This window comes from Fringilla coelebs, assembly GCF_963513975.1.
Source record: "Fringilla coelebs genome assembly, chromosome: 5".
NCBI classification, from domain to species: domain Eukaryota; kingdom Metazoa; phylum Chordata; class Aves; order Passeriformes; family Fringillidae; genus Fringilla; species Fringilla coelebs.
The window spans coordinates 47,972,821-47,997,109 of NC_140033.1; the positions used below are offsets into that span (position 1 = coordinate 47,972,821).

The window sequence follows — 24,289 nt, forward strand, 5'->3', positions numbered from 1 at the left end:
TAGTGTGAGGTGATTCAAGAATACACAAAAGTGAAGCATGTTAAAACTCTGAATTGGAAAGCTATAAAGCGTGCAGTTGTCTCCTTCCCATCGGATAAGTCTGCTGAAAATTTCCATGAGCTTTTAAACTGTCCATACAATTAGCTTCAACAACAAAAGACAAAAACGAAAAAAAAAACAGAATGCCCCCCAAAACCAACCAAAACCACCAACAGACCAAAGAAACCCCAACAGGTGACAGATCATAACTTCCTGTTGACCAGCAAGACTTCATTTACTTACTGGGTGGTTTTAGTACCATAATGATTTGCAAATTGTCCTGTATCTACTGGGTGGCACTTCCCTGCTTTCTGTTAAGGAAGTGATGTGTTGTAATTTGTAGGCAAACAGGTTAGCATGGAAAGAGGAAAAGAAAGTATTTCCTGAAGTCTGGTAGTGGTAATTCCTAATACAGCACATAATTTGTATTCTGAATGTTCATTTTGTTCTGAATGTTTATGTTGTAGGGATTATGCCGAAGGCTTATAATTTTTTCATTTTTATGTGGCCTCAAGTGAGAAGGAACTATATAAACCTGGAAAAAAAATTAGGTATTTAATGCTAAAACTGATCTATTGACCATGTATTTTTTTAAGGAATTCTTACTGATCAGGATAGGTCTATGGGTACCAGAACTTTGTGGGTTCAGCTTAGGAGAAAAATTTCTTGCACTTTCAAAGTTAACTGTATTTAATGCTTCTTATAGCTTTATAAGGAAGGAAGAGGTAAGGTATTGATCATAACTGGAAATTACAGAATCAAAAGATTGTGAAGAGTGGAAGGGGCCTCATATACTGCTCTCTCCTTTCTTTGTACCATGTCTGATTTCTGTCCTTTTATAGTACTTAAAATTTTGCCTTTAACCTTGAAGGATGATGCTACAAATTACTGGGGCCTGTGATTAATTTTGAATTTTCATTTCCAAATTGAAAGGATTAAAGAATGGATAAAATACCAAGAAGGAGGGTGGGAAGGGAAATATTCTGAAGAAACTGTATAGGTCAGGAGGTGGCACATTAAACATGTAATGAGGAATGTTGGTTTTGCTCCATGATGTTCTTCATCGGTTTTCAGTAGTCTCTGGTGGAACAATGCAGTACAGATTTGGAGGTTAGTGTGGTGAAGAAAATGTGAAAATGGAGCTGGAAGTAGAATCTGAGAAGTAAGGCACTGAACTGTAGTGAGAGGATCAGTGTTTTCTTACCAGATGACATGAGATTTTTAGATACTCAGATTTTTTCTAATTATTGCAGCTCTGTAGGTTGCATTATCAGGGGTGAAAAGCTCTTGTTTAGACAGCTGTTCATGATGTGGTCAGTGTCTATGTGATGGCAGTGCTGTAAGAAAATGTTGTCTCTCTGGAAACAAGGAAGGGGACCAAGTTTTCATTGTCTATTCATAGCTGCATTTGAATAAGTATGCTGTAGGATAGATACAGGTCAGCAATTATTTTCACTTTCCACTTGGCAACTAAGGAGCTGAAAACATTGAATAAATGCGCGGCAAGTATTGAAATTTGTCATACTGGCTCTTTCCATTCCTTGGCTGTGTAGTAATATGTATGTGTCAGTCAGTCCAGTGTAACTGAAGTCAGAGAAATGATACACGAAAACCTCTTTTTTTCTTTTTACTAAACTTTCAAAAACTAAAGTTTTTTTCAGTACTAAAAGTACTGAAGAAAGCTAGAAACAAGCTTGGCTACTGTGTTCTTTTATCTTCTGTGCTTCAAAAAAACCCCACAAGACATTAATCCAAACCCAAGCCTATGGATCAGTATGTTGGACTGTAGTGTGAAGAGTTTACAATAATCTTTTATTTTATATTTGAACTATTTCATTAGTCTTTGAGGAGAGAGCATTCAAAGTGTATTTCTTCTGTCCAGTTGAAGAAAGTAATATTGTCTTGTGTTGATTTTTGCTTGGCTGTTTACTGAGGTATTTGGAGCATAAATGCAAATGATAATTTTTTAGATTTTCTGTTTATGGATGCCAAGACCTATACCATGACAGCACTGCAAAGTAATCATTAGTTCCCTTGGGGACAGATAATCAAAGGCTGGTTCTGAAAACCAAAGGATATTTGGGAATTTGGTGGTCATAGGCTGTTTGTCACTGTAGAATCATTTCATGTTTCTTTTCTCATCACTCTTTTAGGATGCTTTTTAAGGAAAGCCGAAGTGTTCACAATCACCTCACTTCTGCTCCGTGAGTATAACGGGGACAACTTGCTTTACAAGGTCTTTGGGTTGTGCAGAGCATCTTTTCTCATCTTCCTGCTACCTGTTTTAGATGGAGGAAAGGAAAGGGAGGTACTTTGGAATTTGTTTGAAGATACTTACAGTGATGCTTATAATCTTTTTTATGCTTTAGTTTAGGCATATAACTGTAACGTTCTTGTGGCATTATATTTTAACTGACTTGTGAAGTGGCTAGATTACTCCAGGGGTATTAATTCTTGAATTAATACCTTTTACTCAAAGCATTACACACTGCCTAAATTTTGACATCCAGCCTATTAAACTGAACTCAGACTACAGTACTTCCTGCTTTTTTCTTTTCCTCAAAAATCTCTAATCACAGAAGTCTGTGTATCTTAGAGGGATTTTATCATCTTCATTTTCAGACAACACTGTGTGCCTCTCTGGAGCTGTCCGCATTCAGTCAAAATTCAAATAAATTGTTATGACTTTAAATAACACCCCAATTGCAACTTCTGTGATAAATATGATTAACATAGGACATTTTTCTATATAGCATCAAAACTGAGTCATGGTCCACCTACAGTAAAGTCTTTTTTTAACCAGGTGTATTTCTAGTTGCTTAGGAAAGGATCAAAAATTGCCTACAGATGTAAATCTGTTGATTGCCCTTGAAGAAATAAAGTGTAAAATGCTGAACCTCTAAGTTGAAGCCAATAACTAATAATCCTTAATGCTATCCTTGTTTGCATAACTGCAGTTTGTGTACGTTGCAGAAGAAAATCTGACGGTTTGCTAAATTACTTCTTGCAACAAACAAATTAGATACAACTGTTTCAATAGTTTATAAGCAACAAACCACTTTTGTGGGGGGAAGAAATAACTGTTTTTATCTGGTTTGAAATAAATGAGAATATGAAGCCTCCTCCTCAGGGACAAAAATGTCAATGTGAAAAGTGAAATTATATTGCTATTCTAGAAGACTTCAGTGTGGACAAAGCTCTGATAAGTAGGCAAACTCATAATATTAAGAGGCTGAAATTAATTGATATTTTGAAGTTCCTTTAAATCAGAAAAATAAAACCAGCTCTCTGGATTTACCCTGATCTATATGTCAGGTTATGTTATCAATTCAGTTGATTTTGCAACTAATTTACATAGAGATAAATGACCAGAAAAATGAATTTATAGTGTGCTATTTTTCTTTCCCCCTATATTTTAAACCATTTTTCATTTCAAGGATGTTTTATTATCAAAGCTGGACTCCTGTAGCCACCATTCTAGTTTACTGGGGTATAATCAGGGTAACACTTAAAATGAAAATTACTTGCCTTTCTTTTGGTCTTCTGATGTACATTTATCCCTTCTGTTTTAGGGCAAAGAAGAAGGTGATTCTGGCCCCTAAACCCAAAGTGAAGGTAAAAGCCTATTAAGATATCTCAATACCCATTTAATGGTCCAGTGTGACCATTTGATACAACCTGTTTCTGCCTCTGATCCTGAAAAATTCTTGCAGAAGGTTTGTCAGGCTACTTCAAGGAATGCAGTACAAAATACCTCTGTATAACTTTGCCACTTCAGGCTATATAGTTTTTTTGAAAATTGACTATGAAGAGGCACTAGTTGTGGTGATGTTTCACATTTTGAATGTGTGCTTTGTGTGTTTTCAGTTTGTGTTAAACTTAGCAACACTGGAAGACAATGTGGTTGGAAGGATACCTTAATATCGATTAATATTAAGGATACCTTAATATAGAGGTCCTCATTTGACATGACCAGGTGTTGTCTTAATTCAGTAGCAGTTTTACTAAGTGATCAGATTAGCTACCCTGTTCTTCACTGTATGGGACACTTTTAGTTATGTGGAGCAACAACACTAGATTTTTAAATCCAAATATTGAATTAGCACACAGGGCTCCAGCACCTAGATATCATAAGTATCTTAATATGAAAATTTCGGTAGTAGATCTTTGGTTTGTCTGAATTTACTGAATAAAAATATTACGCTAAAGATTACCTCAAATCAATTTCAGAAAGACTATTAAACCTGATGTTTCTTATCCCTTCATTTTCAGGACTCCAGTCCAAAAAAAGAACAGAAAACTTGTATGTCTTCAGTCAATTCAAGTTGTGCTCCTGTACTGAGTTCCAGTGCAGCTGTGTGCACCCCAGCCAGCTCTAGCTGCACAGCAGCTCCAGAGACCATCTGCTTGGATGACTCACTGGATGAAGACCTCTCTTTCCATCCACCCTCACTGGACTCTGTTTCTGATGCTCTGGCAGTAATCAATAATGGTGCCAAGGGATCACCTCTTGGGTCCACCATAGACACACCAACATCCAGACCTCGCCCTGGGCTGAGGGAAGAGAAACTAGCAAGCATTATGAGTAAGTTGCCTCTGGCAGCTTCAAAGAAAGTAGAGCCCACTCAAGCATCCCATTCATCAAGTCTTATTGCTGGTCACACAGGGCCAGTACCAAAGAAACCCCAGGACTTAGTTCACACTGGTATCTCTTCAGGCCTTATTGCTGGATCTTCAATTCAAAATCCCAAGGTTTCGTTAGAGCCTTTGCCAGCCAAACTGCTTCAACAAGGACTACAGAGGTCAAGTCAGATCCAAGCTGCTTCCTCCTCTTCTCAGACTCACGTTTCTTCCTCTAAGACTCAAGCAGCTATTTCCACCTCCTCTCAAAGAACCAAGGATATCTTGGCATCATCTGCTGAGACTCAAGGTGGTAGTTCCTCAACATCACAAGTGACAAAGGTGCACCAGCATTCAGCTGTACAACAGAAATACGTATCTCCCTTACAAGCAACTATTAGTAAATCACAGACCAATCCTGTGGTGAAATTGAGTAGTAATCCCAAACTCTCTTGCTCATCACCAGTCATCAAGGCTCAAGAGAAGTCTGTAGTGTATCGCCTGCCTTTGTCTAATCCCTCAGCCGGAAGTGGCTCTCAAGTGTCTCACCCACTGGTTTCTCGGACAACATCCAGCACCTCTACCTCTAGTAACTATTTAGCCAAGGCTATGGTGTCACAGGTTTCTTCCCAGGGTTTCAAGCCTCCTTTCTCCATGGCTGCCTCTCCAAAACCTGCTGCCTCTCCCAAGCCCACTTCATCTAAGCCCTCTGTGACACCCAAGCCCAATGCATCACCTAAATTTTCATCCAAGTCCACCTCATCCCCCAGGCCTGCAACAACACCCAGTTCTTCCAGTTCAAGTGCACTAGTTTCCCAGAGTAGTCACTCCAGCAACAACCCCCTTCATAAACAGACCAGTGGTGTAAATATCAGCAGGCAGTCTCCCACAGTGAATTTGCTGTCCTCTAATCGCACCTCAGGCCTTCAGCCTGCAAAAAACCCTCAGGCTTCTTCAAAATTGCCCAACTCTTCTCCTTCTGGAACTGTTGGTAAAAATAATCTGGGTGGAGTTGGAATGAATGTACCTGCCAGCAGAGGCAGTAACCTTAACTCAAGTGGAGCTAGTAGGACTAGTCTGTCTGGGGGAGCAGGAAGTGGAACACAGGGTGCTACTAAACAATTGTCAACTCCACACAGACCATCTTCTGCCTCAGGGTCTCCAGTTGTAGCAGCCAGCGTGCAGGTATGCATCAAACGAGTTTACATTTGAGCCTTACATTAATGTTTATCACATTTATTCTGTAAACATTCTTAGGATGTTTTATCTTGGTTTGTAAGCGCCATAAGTTTAATTTTTTCTTTTCTAAGCATAACACTGATACTGATGAAACTATTTCACACCAAAGAATATGTATTTCCAACTGATGTGAAATACAAGGAATCAGTGTGGACAAATCCTCACTGTAAACTTTCAGTCTATACTGTGAAAAAGAATTCACTTTTTTTCTTTTAACAGCACTAGAAAAGGTAAGCTTTGTGAGACCATATTTTCAGGGGATGTGGTATGTACTTGCATTATTTGATTTGTGTATTCTCTCAAATTTACGTATTTGTAATGATGGTGGTCATGTAAAAGGTGTCTTTCTACATTTGTTGTCAGGCTTTATGATTAACCTCAAAACTAGAGTTCACTTGCCTGTGTTTGAGTGTAATTCAAGACTTGTAATTAACACTTGCAAGGGCTTTACTTTTGTATTGTGACTGTATTTTATTTTGTAGGATCTAGTGAAACTGAATGAGACACCCCATTATTATATAAATACCCTAGAAACTGAAAGCTTATACTATCACTAGAGATAAGACAAATCAAACAAAACAAATATTTTGAAAATACTGTTGTTCTACAACATATAAACCTATTATTTACCCAGAAGACAACCTGCCCAGGTTGTGTTCTTCTTACTGGGAATAGGTAATTTCTGAGATGATTTGATGTTTTCCTCTCTCTAGTGCCCTCTATGCTGAAGTCATCAATACTTTAAAAAAGTAGTATTGCTTTAAATTATATTCTTGGTTTACAGAAAAGGAAAAACTTAGTATTATTCTAAATAGAGAAACATTTTGAAACATTGCTGTTGCATGGGAGTGATGTGTACTTGACTATTTTATAATCTTTTAGTTTGCCATCAAATTCTTCTTAATGCAGCTGAATAACAGGAGGAAGATTATTTTTACGAGACACTTCTATGGTCATTCATCCTACTGTACTGAAACAGTCAGCAGTAAAAGTCTGGCAGGCTGTGGCACAGCGTTCACATACTCTGGGTGCTTTGAATGGCAAAAGGATCCGCAGCCTGTATGCTGTGTACAGACAACTGAGGTACCACACAGGGTCTGTAGAAGAGCTGAACCAAGTACAGTGCAGTTTGGGTACTCTTGAAGGTGTCTGGAGGAGACAAAAATGGCTACAATGAATGGACGGGGACTGTGATGTAGAACAAAATATGAAATGGGTGTGATAGTGTTTAAAGATGATGGAGAAGGGAAGTAAGCAGTGTTGTGCTGGATGATGAGATGAATTCTGGCAAACCCTCCCATAGCTGAAGGCAAGTATTTTTTTTGTTAGAAACACTGGTCACCCGAGTAGTGAAATGCATTTTGGCCACAGTTCTACTAAGAGCACTGAATTGTGGGGGTGTGTGGTAAATAATAAGTAATGTGAGTCCATACTATAATACAGCAAAATAAGGTGTGTTGGTATATAGAAAGGGGTAAATCAGCTAAAGGTACTGAGCAGCATACGGTATCGCTAAATTATTGAGACCTTTCATGTGGCTTTCTGACACTTCAGAAATTACTTTCATAACCTAAAAATTATTCAATCAAAGAAGATAAACCGTGGAATAAGGCTATTGCTGCTGTGCACTGTGAAGCTTAGTCAGTGGAGTACATTCAAGGAAAGATTAGGATTAAATTACCTCCCAGATCTAAAGGGGAAGAGATTTGTGATAGCAGAGGTTTTTATTTAGCTATAAAGGTCTAATGGCTGGCTGCTGAACCAACATCACTTCCAGACTAGTTTTTAGGAACAATGTACTAAGTTACTCCTCTTAAAACTTCACAGAAGACTGAAAATGAATCTCCTTTCTTTTAAGGCCTTAGGGATTTAATTCCTATTTGAGATGCTGTTAGAAGATGAGAATGGTACCTGCATTGCTCATTATAATATTCTGGTCTGCTTCCATTAAAGATGAAACTAGATTATTTTATGTGATAATAAAGGTGTACTTAACTAGGAAGCTTCCAAGAAGTTTTCCCTCCTTTTTCCTTCTGATTGACACCATTATTTACCAGAATACAAGTTTATACCTGCTGAAGCCTCACAGAAAATTGCATCTTAAGGACACAAAGCCAAAGAGTACATATGTGATTTCTGTAAAAAGCTCTACCTACCATTAGTACTCTTGAGCAGAATCTAGCTTAGACTTCTAAGGATCTTAATGACTCAGATCTACATGACCAAGATGAACCCTTTTAAGAACTATTGTACATGAGTTAAATAGAAAACCATCTGAACTGCAGTTCCTTTAGGGTGTGCTCTGTAGCTCTTTTCTTCACTGTATTTCTCTCTTCTTTTTGAGTGAGTGAGCAAGATCTTGGCAGAGCACTTTACAAAGTTTGTTTTGAGCCATTTTTTCAACAAGTTCACAGTTGTGAAACATTACTGTATGGCTTTTATTTTGTTGCCCTTTACTAGATTACATAGACAATGAACAGTTTTCAACTTTTTGTACATAAGCTTATTGTGAAATCAGTACTTTTAAAGACAAAAGAGAACAACAGTGTGTTGATACTTCTCATTCTTTTTTTTTTCTACTTGTGGGCTAGAGTATGTTGTAGAAGTTGGTGCCTTTAAGATGACCAACATAAACACTTGCTAGGAACATCACCTGTAGGTAAATGCCCTGTACAGGGCCACAATTTTAAAATACTGTGTTTTCTCATAAGAAGAAACTGTCCTTTCTTTAGCTGCTTTCATCAGAATACCTTAAGACCAAAACTGGTAATAAAAATTTATCCATGCTAGGAGATTTCATCAATTTGCTTTTTCTCTTAGTTGTTATTACAGAACTCAGTGAAATGTTGTTTTGATTTTAAGCTCATGTGTTTATTTAAAGGATTCTGAATTTTGGGTTTAGTTGAGGCTTACTTGTAAAAATGCACAGATTTGAAATCCTATTCCATCTGAGTCTTTTTAATTCAAATAACTACAATATCTGAGTTGGAGTCTGATTCAAAGTGCTTTCTATACAAACTGTTTTGTAGTAGATAATTAGAGAACTTAATATCAGATGTGAAATTACTGTATATGCAGTGAAGGCAAGATTGTTAAACAAGAATGAGATGATCTAATATTAGAGGAATTAAAGCTATTTGGGAGCCTTTGTAGCTAAAATGTTGTGGCTAATCTTGCATTTTTATTTTAAAGCTGCAGTGAATTTAACTTCATTTTGACATTTAGAGTGGAGAGATTATTTGCCTTTGCCTTTTCCTCTGACATGTGCATACACAGCTCTACATACATATGTATGTATGCATTTTGCTAACCTGACTTCTTAAGTTTGGGGATTCTTACATATGAATCTTAATTTTCAGAATTCATTGTTTCTCTGCAACTTCTTTAGAAATAATGTTCTGTAAAGACCCAGATTTGGAAAGGGGAGAGGTGTAGCACTGTACTTCTGAAGAACTTTAGATCTTCATTGGATAATTTAATATTATTAATCTAATAGAAGATATTGCATTACATTGTGACTGTAGGCCCAGTGCATAACAAGAAAGGAGATCAAGGAAATTAGCTGTAAGGCTGATGAGAAAAACAGGATAGATGAACCATACTTTTATGTCTGAATCTGCAATATAATTGTGCTTGGTTAGCAAATGAGCACTGGGAAGACTTCCTGGGTGGATAAGTGGATATCCATTAATAGTTTAGTATACTTCTCAACAGAGCAGCGCTTCACAGGGAATAGTTGATTTTTATACCCTTAAAGAATACAATTCAGATCTTTAAAAATCTTGAAGTACTGCTTCTTTTTTTTTTCCTTTTTGCACAGTCAACAGCAGGAGCATCGTTACTGGCTAATGCCTCACCTCTGACTCTCATGGCATCACCCCTGTCTGTGACCAGTCAGAACGTGACGTCTGCACCATTAACTCCTTTTGGGATGCTGGGTGGCCTTGTTCCTGTGACTGTGCCCTTCCAGTTCCCCTTGGAGCTGCTTGGCTTTGGGACGGACACAGCTGGAGTGACAACCACCTCGGGATCTACCTCAGCGGCTTTCCACCACAGCCTAACTCAGAGTGAGTGGAATTATGACACTGTGCTATAAGGAAAGATGCATCCTTAAAATGGAAATTGAGTAGGGAAGCAATAAAGTCATGAGATACTCGAATTCGGTTCATAAAAATCCCTACAGGAGAGCAAATGGGATTCCTTCACTGGTAAAAACATTCTTTACATAATACCTATGTGTTATAAATCACCTTTGATAAGCTTAAGTTCATTATTATATTCATGGTATATGTTTAGTTTTGAATGTACTTTTTTTGGGTTAACTTCTAATACCTTATTTTTAGAAAGGAGTATAGTTTAAAAGTCTTCAAATGTCACAATTCAAATGAGAGACTTAATATGGTGATCCCTCAAAGTTGCCCTAACTCAATCTGAGATATCAAACAGCTCTCTTATGAAGAACTATCAACCATGATGGCATTTACTTTTCCTGATTGCTTATAAAGAAGCTCTTTATGTTCTTAAGCCATATTAAGTGTTGGTCTTTCTGCCAAACCAAATTATATGAAGAGTTGCATTGCAGTAGTAAGGCATGGTCCTTGATCTGACTTTTGACTAACTATATTTGAATAGGTTTGTCTTTGTTGACTTATTCTGGCCATCAGAATGCTATCAGGCATTTATTCTTTGTTGTGGAGATAAGCTGCTACTGCTAGACTATAAAAACAAAAACTTATTTCACAGAAACTGCCTCTCTCCTCAAGATTTATTTTTTATCTTTGCTCTCCCTTTTTTTCCCCCCAGACTTACTGAAGGGTTTACAGCCAGGTGCTCAGCATGCAGCAACACTGTCTCACTCACCTCTGCCTGCTCACTTGCAGCAAGCTTACACAGGTAAAGACATTATATATTTCTTATTTTTAACTTATTTTAACTTAAAAGTCAGATTTCTCTCTTAGACTGAGCTATAATGTACGTCAGTACTTAGTTTAGAGAAGACACAACACAGGGACAAACTTTGGGAGCAGCTGGCAGAACGTACTCTAATGTAGCAGTATTTTTGGAACCTGAATGATTTTCTCCCTACTTCTCTTCAGTGTCAGGAACAAAAAAAAATTCAAAAATTCTAGTCCTTTACTGCAACAATTCTAGAAACGGAATTGTACAAATTCAGCTAACGGGGAAAAAAGAAATAGTACTTACTGGACAGTAACATGATTGTTTATAGGCTGCATAAAGTTTTTTTCCACTAAAAATTTTCATTTCCCCTTTGAAGTAGAAACTGACCATCCAGCTAAGAGCTTTTTTTGTGCTTTTTATAAGACTATATTCACGTGTGAATGGTGGGATGGTTTCTTAATGGAATGTCTGCTTTCCTTAGGAATTTTATGCTTGATAGGAGATAATTCATTTGAGAAGAGAAATTTGAAGCAGACCATTTTCTTTTTCTGTTTGTAAGGCTTAGAGCAGGAAAATTTTCAGAAAGTTTTAGAAGGTGCAGTTTAGAGTGTACGCCTTTCTTTGTCATCTGTATGTGTTTTCTGGGGGCCAGGAGAAGGAATGGGAAGAGTGGCAGCAGCTCGGTGGGCATTCTTCATTCTTTATTTGAGAGTTCTCAGTACCAAAAAAAAATTGGGCAGTGTTTTGGTATGAAGCTTGATGTATCAGGTTTCAACAAGGCTATTTCTAATAAATGAACTACAGAAAAGATGTGAAGTCTTCTCTCAGTAAAGACCATGTACTTTTTGGTGATGCTAAAGCTGAACCTGCCAAATTCCTGTCTCTCCTACTGCAAGTTACAAAAACAAAAGTTCACTCGTGCTTTTATTCTTCCCTTTTGTTTCTGTCTCTCAACTACAGATGGAGGCCAAAGTAAAGGGGACACTAAGTTACAGCGGAAAAACCAGTGACTTCTGGACAAGCAAGGGAGCTGAAGCAGTTCTGGTTGGCTGACAGAATCTGCCCAGTTGGGAAAGTGCTTATTGTCACAGGGCTGCTGTTTCTGTCAATGTTTACATATTCTGATCCTAAGCACTGTGGTGAGAGGAAGAAGAAAAATAAAACAATACTTGATCAAAGAGAGAAGGAAAAGGAGGACTGGTCCTCCTGGTCATGCAGACTGGTCATAGTTTGATATTGCCTAAAGAAACAACCTTTTTTTATCTGCTCTGATTGGCTCTTAAAAGAAATTGATCGTCAAACCCACAGCAGCACCAACATTTTGTTTCCGGGTAAAATCCAATGAAAATTGGAAATGGTGAAAGGTGCTAGAGTAGGTTTCTCCATTCATTGCATAAGGTGGAATCATCCACTTCCTTAGTGCCCAAAGTGCCCAGTACAAGATTATGTGTAGGTCCTGAGTGTACTATATGGTTGTGGACCAAAGGTTATGTAGAATAGAGATGGTGCTGGGATACTTTACATTATAATTAAACCTTTAGACAAAAGCAGTTTCTGATAATGGGCATTTATCCAGCTTTAGAAGGCTGTTTGGCTTTAGGGAGCCTACAGATGTATGCAGTCTCAATAGAGAATTGTCTTCAAAAACAGATCTCCTGGTACATCAATATGTGAGACACAGACTATTTGATTTATTTTCAGGGTTTTTTTTTAGTACAAAAGTTCTTATTTAAGGGAGGAAGGGGATGGAAATTCATTTACATCAAAAGAAACCCACATTTTATTGGTCAGACTAGCATTTCTTTCCCACATTTTTTTTTTAAATCACACTAATGTTTCAGTATTTCCATTTGTTAAACTTTCTTTTCCTTGTGCTTATTTGCTACTGGAAAGATACTCTATTCATGTCTTTCATGAACCACAACCAGTTCTTTTCTCATTCTCAGGCTTCATCTTTAATCTAACTCCTCCCAGAAGCCATGCATTATATTGATTTGCTAGTTAAAGAAAGCTGATTGTGACCTATTGCAGAGTCAGATTAATACTGCTTCAGGCATTAGCCAAAGAGGAGTCGTTCAAAAGCGACCAGAGGTGCCTTCTCTTCTGGGGGCTGAATGGGTTGTCTCCAGCATTTCCAGCCCCTGCTGGCCTGGGGAGTTTGACCTGAACTCTTTCTTACATGGTAGCACAAGACTGCAGAGCTGGCTTTGTTGTTTGGTTTGTTGTTTTTTTTAGTTTATTTTTTTTTCCTTTGACAGCAATACATCAACCAGTTCACATGTAAGATTAGGAAGCATCCAGCACGTGTTGCACTTTCGCCACTAGGACAGAACTTTGCTGTTGAGTCCCTTGAGCTGTCAGATAAAAGGTGAGAATGGCAGAAACTAAAATAAGTCATAGGGAAAAGGAGCAAGTAAGTCAGTATGATGCCCTTCTCCTTCAACCCTGAAACATTCCTTTGACCAGAGATGCTGAAATTCTTAGTAGAGTTTTTCTGATAGTTTGACTCGGAGACTGAACCAGACACTACTGGTTATCTCACACCTTTAGAGAGACTTTGACCCCTGAATAATGACTCTTCAATGTATTTTGGTAGATTACTTAGAGCTTGCAGGTTTTCTTTACATGTGATTTATTTTTCTTAGATCAGACAACAATTTCTTTTCTATTTAGAGCTCATTTTAATTTTATATAAATATATATACATAAATTTAAAATAATATATATTGTGTATTTAGTATAAAAATGTTGGGTTGAGCTCAGCAATAAATGTTTTTGCACAACACTTCTGTGAAAGACAGATTGAATTAAGATGCATTAGTTCATTAGTTTCACTCCACAGCATCTGCCAATTAAATGCTTTTGAGCTGGCACTAATGTTTTGTATGTGGTGTGTTGATCAGACAAGCTTGCATCTCCATCAAGGTTTAGAGTTGAAACACAAATACTATGTAGACCCTGGCATTAATACTGCACAAATTCTGTCAAAATACCATAAACTATTTAGAGTGCAAGCTTCATCTGATATTTTTTTATTTTCTCCAGGAAGGGTTGAAGGAAGCCAACTTTGTTTTTTGAGGCCCCACAGTTTGGACAGGATGTTAATTCTCTGAACTGTGTCAAACCTGAGAACTTTAACAATGCATGTAGCTAAGGGAGTTGTGGCAATGAGCCATTGGGCAGCAATATATTTAAAGGACCCTGTCCTAAGAGAGTTCTACCTCTTCTGTGTTTTCCTCATCAAGGCATCCCATTCAAATTGTCATCTTTTGTCTTCATACTTACTGAAATTTTAGACTGGGAGACTTGGAGCCCTTTATAACTACAGCACAAATTCCCTTTCAACATTCCTTTCTTCCTGGAACTATGCTTCATCTTCAGTTGAAGAATATCCTCTCTAAATCTTGAGGGTAGGAGTAGTCCTACCTCTGTGTCCTATTGAGCTTCTCAGTCTTGGGAAACAAGTAAGCTAATACTTATTGTGGAAATAGATACTAGGATGATGAAAATAAAGATGACCATACATTGTTTGTGACATCAGTTCAAACAACCTCCCCCCAGCAGGTAACTCTTTTCAGTCATTACACTCCTGTTAGTCATTATGCTCCTGAGTGTCTTTTGAATGAACAACACTGGGGATGGGGACCCTTTAGTTGCTCTGTTCAATTCTCCTTGCTTAAACCTAGCAAAGCCAAATCAAAGGAAATAATAGGGTGTTTCCCAGAGACCTTTGCAGGTAGCATAGACAGAATGGGAAAGATTACTGCAACGTTCGAATGCAAAATTAGGTTAATGTTTTACTATTTTCTGCACAGCAGCTCTTCTGAAGACGTTCCCCCCCCCCCCAGGTTTCTACTACTTTTTAAGGGCCTTTGTTAATAAATAAGCTGTAGTTGTACATACTGAATAAACCCTCAGTATTCACAAGCAATAAGAAAGCCAAGTAGAGCTGTCTTTTCAGGCAGCAGGGCTGAACTTGGTTTGGGGATTGTATATGAGCTAACATGTCAAGCTCTCTGAAAGCCCCAAACAAATGCAAGCAATAACTTCAAACATAGGTTTTGGATGTTGAAACTGTCTGGGTAGTATTCCCTGCTACATGATCCAAAGTCCCAAAAACCATGGTAGCTATGTGAAATCATTAGAGACTCTTGCAAAGAAAGAAGGCAGGCTAGATGAAAAACAGGCTGCAGAGTTTCCTGATACCTTGGACTGTAACTGCAGTGTTCTCCCATTCCAAGACACAAATGGCCTAAGTCACTTTGTCCAGCCTTCTCTGTTGATTTGAGAAACATGTCTAAATACTGATCAACTGAGTCACAAGTGCGGATGCTGTGGGTTTCACATCTGTTTTCTGCTAATCAGAAGAAACTTTTAATTACTTCGGTTCTGCTTTGTGTTTGAATCTGATCAGAGTTGTCTGATGTATGGATTTAGGGGTGGGACAGGTGCTAAAAGCCTGTTCCTTCCTGCAGTCCCATCACCTGACCCTTCCTCCACACTCCTTCTCCACTTGGTGCAAGACCCTTGAGGACGTGAAAACAGAGAAATCTGCAACTCTCCCAAGCTGCCATCAGTTGTGCGAACCAGTAACCCTCTGGGAGTCACCTTGGACTCCAACTAACTTTATCACATTTGCTGCTACATTTGTAAAATGAACTTTTGGCTGTATTTATTAGCAAATTTTAATCTAGTTTACAGGGGGTTTTTGTTTTCTTTTGATTAGTTTTTGCCCTCAGTTGGATTAGAAGCGTTCAGGTGTTTGGGTTGATGGGTTTTTTGTTTCGATTTTTTTTGTTTGTTTTTGAGTGAATTGGTGAAAGCACAGTGGTCCCTCTTCTGCTTTTGTTCTGGATTTTTTTGAAGATGGCATTGCAGGGGAAACCTACAGCCAAGCCAAACTGTGGAAGGCTTTCTCCCACACCTAACTTTCATCTTTTGCTGAACTGGGGAGAAAAATCATTAAAGGGACACTTGGTTTTTTGTTTGGGCTTGTTAGTTGTTTTGGTTTTGTTTGGGTTTTTTTTCCATCAAATGAACCAGAAGGTTAAAGCATTAGGCAAACAACTGATTCATTAACACTTTATGCAATTTTAATTTTACAGAAATTTTTAAAAAGGTTGGTAGACTTTGATTGGTCCAAGCTCTGGTGAAATGGCTGTTACCCTTCATGACTTACTTGATTCAGGCCTTTGTCCTTTGTTTAAGTGCCTTTTTTTGTTGGTTTGTTTTTTTTTTTTTTAAATTTTATTTCCCTATCTTCTTTAAACTTTTCTCAGCGATCCTGAAGTGCTGGTAAGCATTTTGGAGGAAAATCTTAAGCTTGCCAAGATGGCTTTATGCTGTTAAACTGGGGTTTATTTCCCTTTTGTAAAGAAAAAAACAAAACCAAGTGTGTAATGTGTGTAACTTCATAGCTGCTGTACTGTGGCATTGGTTCTGTGTGCTTGTGCATTCTCTGTCACACGTACACACACACACACACAAGCAATATTTCTGAAACCTGTTCATCTTTCTCCATTCTCCTGGCTCTGTTAAATGCTACTTCAAGGTTGAACATCTGTGCAAAAATGACAGTACAATAAAAGAGTGTGTGCATGGGTGTGTGTAAACGTGCATGAGAGAAAGGAAGTGGCCAACAGGAACGAAACTTGTTGCATTTTTCTCTGAAGGTTTTGAATTTGTTTCTTAATTAGGTCATGAGTAAAACATGGGCCCTGTTTTGGCAACCTTATTAATGACTGGACTGCTTCACACAGTCACTGAGTCTGAGGCAGAGGTGTGTGGCTGACAGCCCCAAGGAGCTGGGGGGAAAATAAAGTTAAAATAGCAGCTTGCAGCATATTTGAATTGAGATTAACTGCAAGAATCTTGTGTGCAGCTGGTCGTATCTGCTTGATACCTGTTACTGCAAGGATTCTCATATTTACCAAAGTTGTCACTTTCCACCATGCATCCTATGTAAGAAAGAATTCGGTAAAACCTGCAAGAGTGCAGCTGCTAATTGAGTTTAAAGCTAGCTATGCTTCACATGCTGCCTAAGTCACTCGTCATGATGTACTTTTCAAGTTGTACTCCTCAATTTATTGAGACTTCACTAGTGGTTTCTTCTCTTACTATAATGAACCCTAAGTTCATGTGTTCTTAGCTGCAGATAAACCCTCATAACAGTATCTGTGCTTGTTTCCTTCTTCTCAGACAAAATTAGCTATCTGCAATAGATGGTCTAGTGATTTAAACAGCTTTGTGCTGAGGATCTATCTAACTTAGGATTATTATAAACATGAATACCTGAAATTAGCACTTCTTTTGTGGATGAAGGGCTAAACTTAAGGTAACATGCATATGCATCACTAGACTGTTCTAGTTCTGTGATGTGCTTCCCCTGGGGAAGATCTAATTTTGAGTTGCAATATGAAAAGGAAGCATTTATTTTACAGAGCTGGAATGGAATGATGAGTCCTTCATGGGTGGAGAATCAGTGTGGAAAACAGAAAATACGGTACCAAATACATTCCTGTGGCAGAGAATAGCCTAACTCAGTTCTTGGCTTGTCTTCTCATGTTTGAGTTAACCCGTTAGGCAAACTAGGCCATAAGTGGATTTCTCCTACCAATCTAATGGTGCCAGTCAAAGATAGGACTAATTGCTGGTAGCTCAGCCAGTTGGAGTGGTAGTTGAGGGTACTTCTTAATTTGTTTTAGGTGCATCAGTGAAGTTACTTCAGTGAAGTTTACCACCATTTAATTCCTTTTGAACACACATGCTCTTCATCCTGGGCTGATCTGTGGGATGAGGAATCTACAGCTGGTGATGATGGCTGACTGTTGCAGTCTTTAACAAATGTAGCTGTTGTAAAAATCTGTGTGTCTACTGCTTAAGAAATCACTGCCAAAATAAGCAGCCAGAAGTATGCTTACTGGGCCACTGGAAAAATAACTGTTGTGTAGGGGAATGCTTTGTTTGTGGAAACTTCTGGTGAGGCTTCATCATCCTTTTTCTATGATGCAGTGATCCCTTACTACTGTAATAGCCTTTTGGGGCTCTAGAAAGCCCTGGTGCTGCTGTGAGTTATGCTGAGAGATCAACATGGCCTGGAACTGGGCCAAAACCAGGGAAGTACAAAGATTCCCTGCAACTGTTTTTGCACACTCATAAGTAAAACTGCTAATCTGGTCAGTAGTCAAGGATATAGTCCTGTCTTTTGTAGCCATTTTTGACAGCTGTAGTTCTACCCCAACCACCACCATGTTTTGTATCTAGAAGTGTGTGTCAGTCTCTTCCATTGCTGTCATCTCCTGCTTAAACAATAACCATTAGTTACTAAGTTTTTCTTTATGGTGAAGTAATCCCAACCAAGCAGTGGAGGCTATATTTGGCTCCTATCGTGCGCAACACTAAAAGGGTTTTTGTTTCTTCCTAGCAATGTGTGCAGATGCATTTTATCAATAAATAGTCATATTTGCTATTGTCTAGTACCAAGAGAAAAAGAGTGGGAGAGAATCAACCAAAACCAGTCAGAAGATGCCACTATCGTAGGCCAAACTGGGCAGTTGCTGAAGTAGACAGAGCTTCATTGAGACTTAGCAGATTTCATCAGAGTGGGGGAAGAAACTTTTTTGTGTTCTCAGCTTTTTCCAGCTAAGGCCTTAGTTTGATTAGTAGTCACTAATATCAACTATGCAGATAAGTATTTATATGTTTCAGTGTTACATGCATTCCTTTCCCCAGCTATCCCTCTTAACACATATTGAAATTTTACCCAAAGAAAATGGAGTATTTTTGAATGTCTGTAATGCAGAACTTTTTGCTAACATGAAAAAAAAAATTGTATTTTAAAAAAGAAGCCCTTTCCCTGGTGCAACATGTAGTGTCAAGTGTCATGAAGTTGCTAGAGAGGGAAGCTAAAATCACTTCTTGTGACAGGTTTTAGTCTGAGAGTTTTGTAGAATATTCAGCTCTCACAATTGGACTAAGAAGCTGCAGAAATGTTTTTTAATGTACGGATTGGATTTGGGAAGAAACTCATGAGACAACCCAGGTTTCTTTCCACCATCAGAAGTGAATAAAATTAATTTCTCACTGAAATGAAGTTGCTTCTAAACAAGGGGAGTTACCAGCTAAATAAAAACTAAATCCCAGTCCCCAGGTATTTCTCACTGGTCTTTTAGTCTTGTTGTATGTAACTACAAATAACAATTTAGCTCAGAGGTGAGAATTGTAGTATGTGTTTTATTGCCGGTGATTCCATCATGTAGCAATTAGTACCATGTTCTTGCATAGTTATCAAGATCTGTGTGGGAAATAGATGGAGAAATTTTATTTTTGGACTACTGTTAAATAAAAAACAAAACCAACAAAATTAACTACTTTTTACCCCCCAAAAGTCTACTGAGGAGCACTATATTTTAGCAGTTAAACTAGTATCCTTGTTAATGTGATTTGTCTCTTGTAGTCTTTTACTGAGAGTTAGAAGCATTTAATGAGTAATCCTTAAAAAGTTGCCATTCTCTAGCTTAAGGTCAGGTGCTAATAATAAAAGGGCATCTGTGATGATAACTTCTGATGATACAAATTCTCTATGCTCAGAATACTTCATTGGGGGGGAAAAAAAACAAAAACAGGTGAGGGTGCAAGTCCTTTTAGGCCTCCCTGTTAAAAGAGGGTCAGTGAAGAGTGCCCTGCACATCTAATTGCAGTGGGGAGCATCCCCTCAACAGCAGTTTGGCCTCTGTATCCTTTGTGTGGTGTAACTTTAAAAAAAAAATAAAATTGGCAGGTTTGGATATAGTTTAATTCTACCTGACTTGCTTTGATCCCCCAGACAATGAAGGGCTGAGAAGCTATTTTGCTGCTTTTCACTGGGGAGCTCAGAACAAAAAAACTGGAGGAATTTTTTTGGTTATTAACACGTGTTAAATCACAGCTAGAGTTCTTTGCATTCCTCAGCTTCAAACAAAGGAATGCACAGTTACTATGAGATGGCAAACCTGTTTGAGTTGGTGATTCCTGTGATGCTTTCCTCAGTCCAGCACGAATTTGTACAAGGTCACCTTCCTCCTTTTAACACTCATGCGTTCCGGATCATAGGGCTTAGCAATGGAGAGAGGATCCCAACAGCCTTGTGCTTACCTGATGAGCTCTCCAGGGAAACTGCCCTGGGAAATGCTCCCCTCTTGTGACAACAAGCCTGAACAACCAAATGCAGCTACATTTGGGTGGTAAGCACCAGTTTCATTTGGATTTTTTAGGGAGGTGTGTTCCAGTAACTTCAAGGGATATTGTGTTTTAAATGTGTGGTTTCTTTCCTTTCTCCTTATGAAACTGGACCTGAACACAAGTTTTGAGTTGTTGGGGTTTGTTTTTGTTTTGGGTTTGGTTTTTTTTGTAATAATCTCAGGACCTGAAAGATTGTAGCATTTAGTGTGTCTTAAAAATGATGTACTGTACCAGCCATGGATTTTGTAAATACACCTGTCTCCCTTTTTTGTATTTTAATTTTTTAAAAGTGTGTAAGGCTCTTTGCCAGAGGAACTGGTGCCTGCTTTATCTCCATCCTGAACTGAAGCAGGAAAAGGAAGAAACTGCTGCCTCAAAAGCCTGTGTCAGTTCCAATGCATATATTGTTCTGGTCAGTTTAATGGCTGTTAGTCTTTTGTTAGTTGGGAAGCTGGTTAGTCCCCTGCACATTCCCGTTGTGGCTAGCAGAGCCCTGTCAGGGAGGCTAATTTTAACTCTCTTCTGTGTGACTACTTGACGTTTTCACTCCTTCCAGGTACTCAGGTTTCCTATCCCTGAGCAGTCCGATGTTTTCAGAGGTCAGGGCTATTGGCCCTCTGTGAGAATAACTGGAGAGCATTTCATTTTATCAGTGCTCTGATCCAAACACAGTCAAGGGGTTCGTATCCTGCAAACCTTGCGGGGAACGCTGCCTTCACCTGTTCCGGAAGGGACTTGCCCTTTTCTGCTTTCCTGAAAGGAGCGTGAGCTTTTTTAGGCAGCAGACTTTGCTCTGGGATCCACCCTTGCCGGCAGACCCCTGTTCTGCAGTAGGAGCCTTACTCAATTTGGCATAGCTGTTCCCTGTCCCTGACTGCGACAGGCTTTTTCATGAGTGTACTTTTCTGTTTTTCTATGTGTCACGTGTCTGTGCTGTATTAAATAAAGAGGAATGTACATATTAGCCCTGTGTCTGTGATTTCTCATAAAAATAAAAATGGGAAAAGGTTTCACTTGAAGGGTTGGCCCTCTTGGGGCTTTTGGTGGGGTTGTGATTTCTCATAAAAATAAAAATGGGAAAAGGTTTCACTTGAAGGGTTGGCCCTCTTGGGGCTTTTGGTCGGGTTTTTCTGTTTGGGGGTGTAGGCCTCCTTCGGTTAGGGCAATCATCCGAGCAAGGGTGACACTGAGTGCAAGGACCAGCGCTTACAAGCCACCACACGGTCGGTATGGAAGAGAGCCCTTCCCTGTGGGAACACAGCCTTTTGCCGAGGCGCAGCCTCGCAACGCCATTAATGGACCGTGCCCCCGCCTGGCCCCGCCTCCCGGGGGGCGGCGCGCGGCCTCGTCGGGCGGAGCTGCCCAATCACCGGCCTTCAATACAGGCCATGAAAGGAAAGAGGGCGGGGACAGCAGATAAGTAAGGACACAGACAACACCCTCCCGCGGCAGCCCCAGTGGCCTAATGGATAAGGCATTGGCCTCCTAAGCCAGGGATTGTGGGTTCGAGTCCCATCTGGGGTGGGTGCTTTTTTTTTCTTTTTTTTTTTTTTGGCACTCCAGCCCCGCCGCTTATCCTGACATCTGTGGGCCGCTGACTGTCTCGGGTCTGCGCCTCCTTCTGGCTCCAGCGGGATCCGAAGCGCCTCTTTTAAATGGAGATCCCAGAAACTGGCGGGGACGCGCCCGTGGCCCAGGCCGGTTTCCCGCCGTATGATGCACCTCTCGGACGGCTCCCGGTGCTCCCGCTCCGTTACCACATGCCGGCTACGAGGCGTTGAGCTCAGGCCTCGGCGCTCGACCCCGGCGCTGCACCACCGCCGACTGCAATGGCGGAGGAGGGCGGCAGAGAGTAGGAGGAGGCGATCGTTCGCTCGGCGCTCGACTGCCCGCACTGCCGGGGCGCGAGGGCGAGGCCCGGCGGCGGCACTCGATTGGCCGGCGCTCCGGCGCGCGGCTCGGAAGATGGCGGCCCTGGGAACCCCGCTGCGCACCCTGCGCGCGCTCCTGCGCGAGCTGCGCCACGCGGCCGGCCGCTCCTATCGCGACAGCCCCGCCTATCGGCACGTGCTCGCGGCCTTCCGCGCGCACCGGGTACGCGCAGCCTTCCCCTCCCCTCCTCTGCCCCGGCAGCCCCCGGCGCTCGGAGAGGCCTCGGGGCCGCCCTGACCGCCGCTCCCCGCAGGTGACCAGCGAGAAGCTGTGCCGGGCCCAGCAGGAGCTGCACTTCCAGGCCGCCACCTACCTGTGCCTGCTGCGCAGCGTCCGGGAGCACGAGGCCCTGCACCGCGAGTACCACGGCAGGGGCGAGCGCTCCCCCCAGGAGGTCGCCGGACTGGTGGGCTTCAGACTGCCTCAGCAGCCGGGAGGGAAGGGCTGAGACGGGCCTCCTGTGCTCAGTGTTTATTCCTTTATAAATAAATATCCTAGAGTCATTGCAATGGACTGGGTCTCTAGCAGGTGCCTTTTGTCAGTTTTAGGGTGTGGTGTGGAAGGCGTAACTGGGGGCAAGCAACCCCCTCTGCCTTTATCGGTATTCCCAGACGCCCACCTCGACCTTGTGAATGTGTGTTATGACGGGCACCCTTCCAAGGGTTGACAGAGAGGTTGTTTGTAGTGGAAAAACCTGTCGGCCTTCACTGATGGAACTGCTTGTCTAAGGGGTTGCAGGGGTTCGTGGTTCCGCATGTGATTCCAAAGGTGAGAGAATTTGTCCAGTGTTTACTGAAGCACTTCCCAGCCATGTTGTGTGTATGTGGAATTCCCTACTCTCCCAAGGACAAAGGTCTCTTCTGTGGAGCGTCTGTGCGTTCTGGTGAGCACTGCAGTAGCACAAACCTCTTCCACCTTAAAGATTTTTTTGGTTTTTAGCCGTAGCGATTCAGAGAGATGAATTCTTAATGAGTTACATGTTTCTCCCTGTCCCTGAGAAGTTGACTGTGCAGCCGCCGGCTTCCTGTGCTTCCCTCTCCCTCTGAATCTCAGAGAAGCTGAGGGGAACTGACTGTAGCCAGTCGCAGGAGGCACACAAACGGGACTGCGTTTTCTCACTCACCTCACAAATCTGGAGCAGCGAGTTTCTTTTATAAAAGGCCTTGAGTTGTTGCTGTTCACAGGAGAGTGTTGAATTATGTGCAAGATGTGTACTAAATCTATAACAAGAATGACTAAATGGCTAAAAATGTGAGGTTTATCTGGGGAGAAGCCTGAAGCAACTCTAAGAAGATTAGAGTGTGTTTGGGTTTTTTTTACTGCCAGGAAAAACAGTGTTCTGTCAGAAAAGCATTGCAAAGAGAATCAGTTCATCTAAGTCTACCAGTTCTTTCCCCAAGTTTCTTTAAAACTTGGGGATGGTCTAATCCCCACAGTATAGTGGATAGGCACAACAGATCCATAAAAGAGGGGAAATTTGGGCTGCTTAGGGAAGGCAAGGAGCTGTGAAGTTTTAGGGTTCTGTTGACCAGAATTCCAGTTTGCAAGTCTCACAGTATCTCAGTAGTTAAATGGTGTTTTTTTTCAAAAGCCTTGATATAGCGGGTGGAAAAGTATCAACCTATTTTCAGCACAGTAGATCAGAGTTGTGGGATGTCACCACACACTGAGAATGGCTGTCACATTGTTTGTTCAGCATTATTGAATGAAAACTCCTGCATTCTATACTATATTGCTTGAGAAGGGAAATAAAAATTTTTTTAAAAAAGAAGAAGAAAGCCATCATTTGGCTAGACACAGATACTCTTAAAAGAGTAGACAGAACTAAAATGTGTATGGTGTTGGTGTAAATAAATAGTCACTAAAATTTCTCAATTTCCCCCAAGCATACCGAGGTACTAAACAGACTCTTCGAACAAGCACTGGTGTCTCTTCCATTTGCTTCCCCTTCAATCCAACGTGATGACTAACAAAATTAATTTAGATTTTAAAGAAAAAGCAAAGCCAGGACACATTCTAATTAGCTGAAGAGCACTTGGTAGAGAATCTTTTCCTGAATGTCTTCCAGAAGAGCATCTTCTCTACAAGTCTTTCTGAAATACAGATAATTGGGGTGAGGGGGTTATTGTCAGGGGAGGTTGCGTGTGGCCGTTTTTCACTCGTATGGAGCTAACCTTGAACACGGCCACGCTTGTGGACGATTGCAACTGATCTTTGTGACGGCTTTTGGGCACTAGAGGGCAACACAACGGTTGACAAAGGAAGAGTCACAAAATGAGGCGTTAGAATGGGTAATTTTTACTTTTTTTTTAATGGATCTTGGTGCCCTGTAAGTTCAATT

General features: G+C 40.4%; 2 protein-coding genes across 2 annotated transcripts in view; both read left to right on the top strand.

Moving 5' to 3' along the window:
* UBN2 (ubinuclein 2) overlaps positions 1-13,736 on the top strand; it is a gene marked incomplete at its 5' end in the record, with an annotated part of 44,308 nt that extends 30,572 nt beyond the window's left edge. The window contains 6 exons of the mRNA XM_084206225.1: positions 2,193-2,243; positions 3,612-3,654; positions 4,312-5,844; positions 9,719-9,965; positions 10,702-10,791; positions 11,758-13,736. Coding sequence (XP_084062351.1) covers positions 2,193-2,243; positions 3,612-3,654; positions 4,312-5,844; positions 9,719-9,965; positions 10,702-10,791; positions 11,758-11,807 — 2,014 coding nt within the window. The 3' untranslated portion in view covers positions 11,808-13,736. The remainder of the gene's footprint in view (positions 1-2,192; positions 2,244-3,611; positions 3,655-4,311; positions 5,845-9,718; positions 9,966-10,701; positions 10,792-11,757) is intronic.
* Positions 13,737-21,447: 7,711 nt separating this feature from the next.
* The window catches only part of LOC311153987 (putative RNA-binding protein Luc7-like 2), a 33,659-nt gene continuing 30,817 nt past the window's right edge, over positions 21,448-24,289 (top strand). Inside the window, exons 1-2 of the mRNA XM_084206125.1 lie at positions 21,448-22,110; positions 22,202-22,322. Coding sequence (XP_084062251.1) covers positions 21,730-22,110; positions 22,202-22,322 — 502 coding nt within the window. The 5' untranslated portion in view covers positions 21,448-21,729. The remainder of the gene's footprint in view (positions 22,111-22,201; positions 22,323-24,289) is intronic.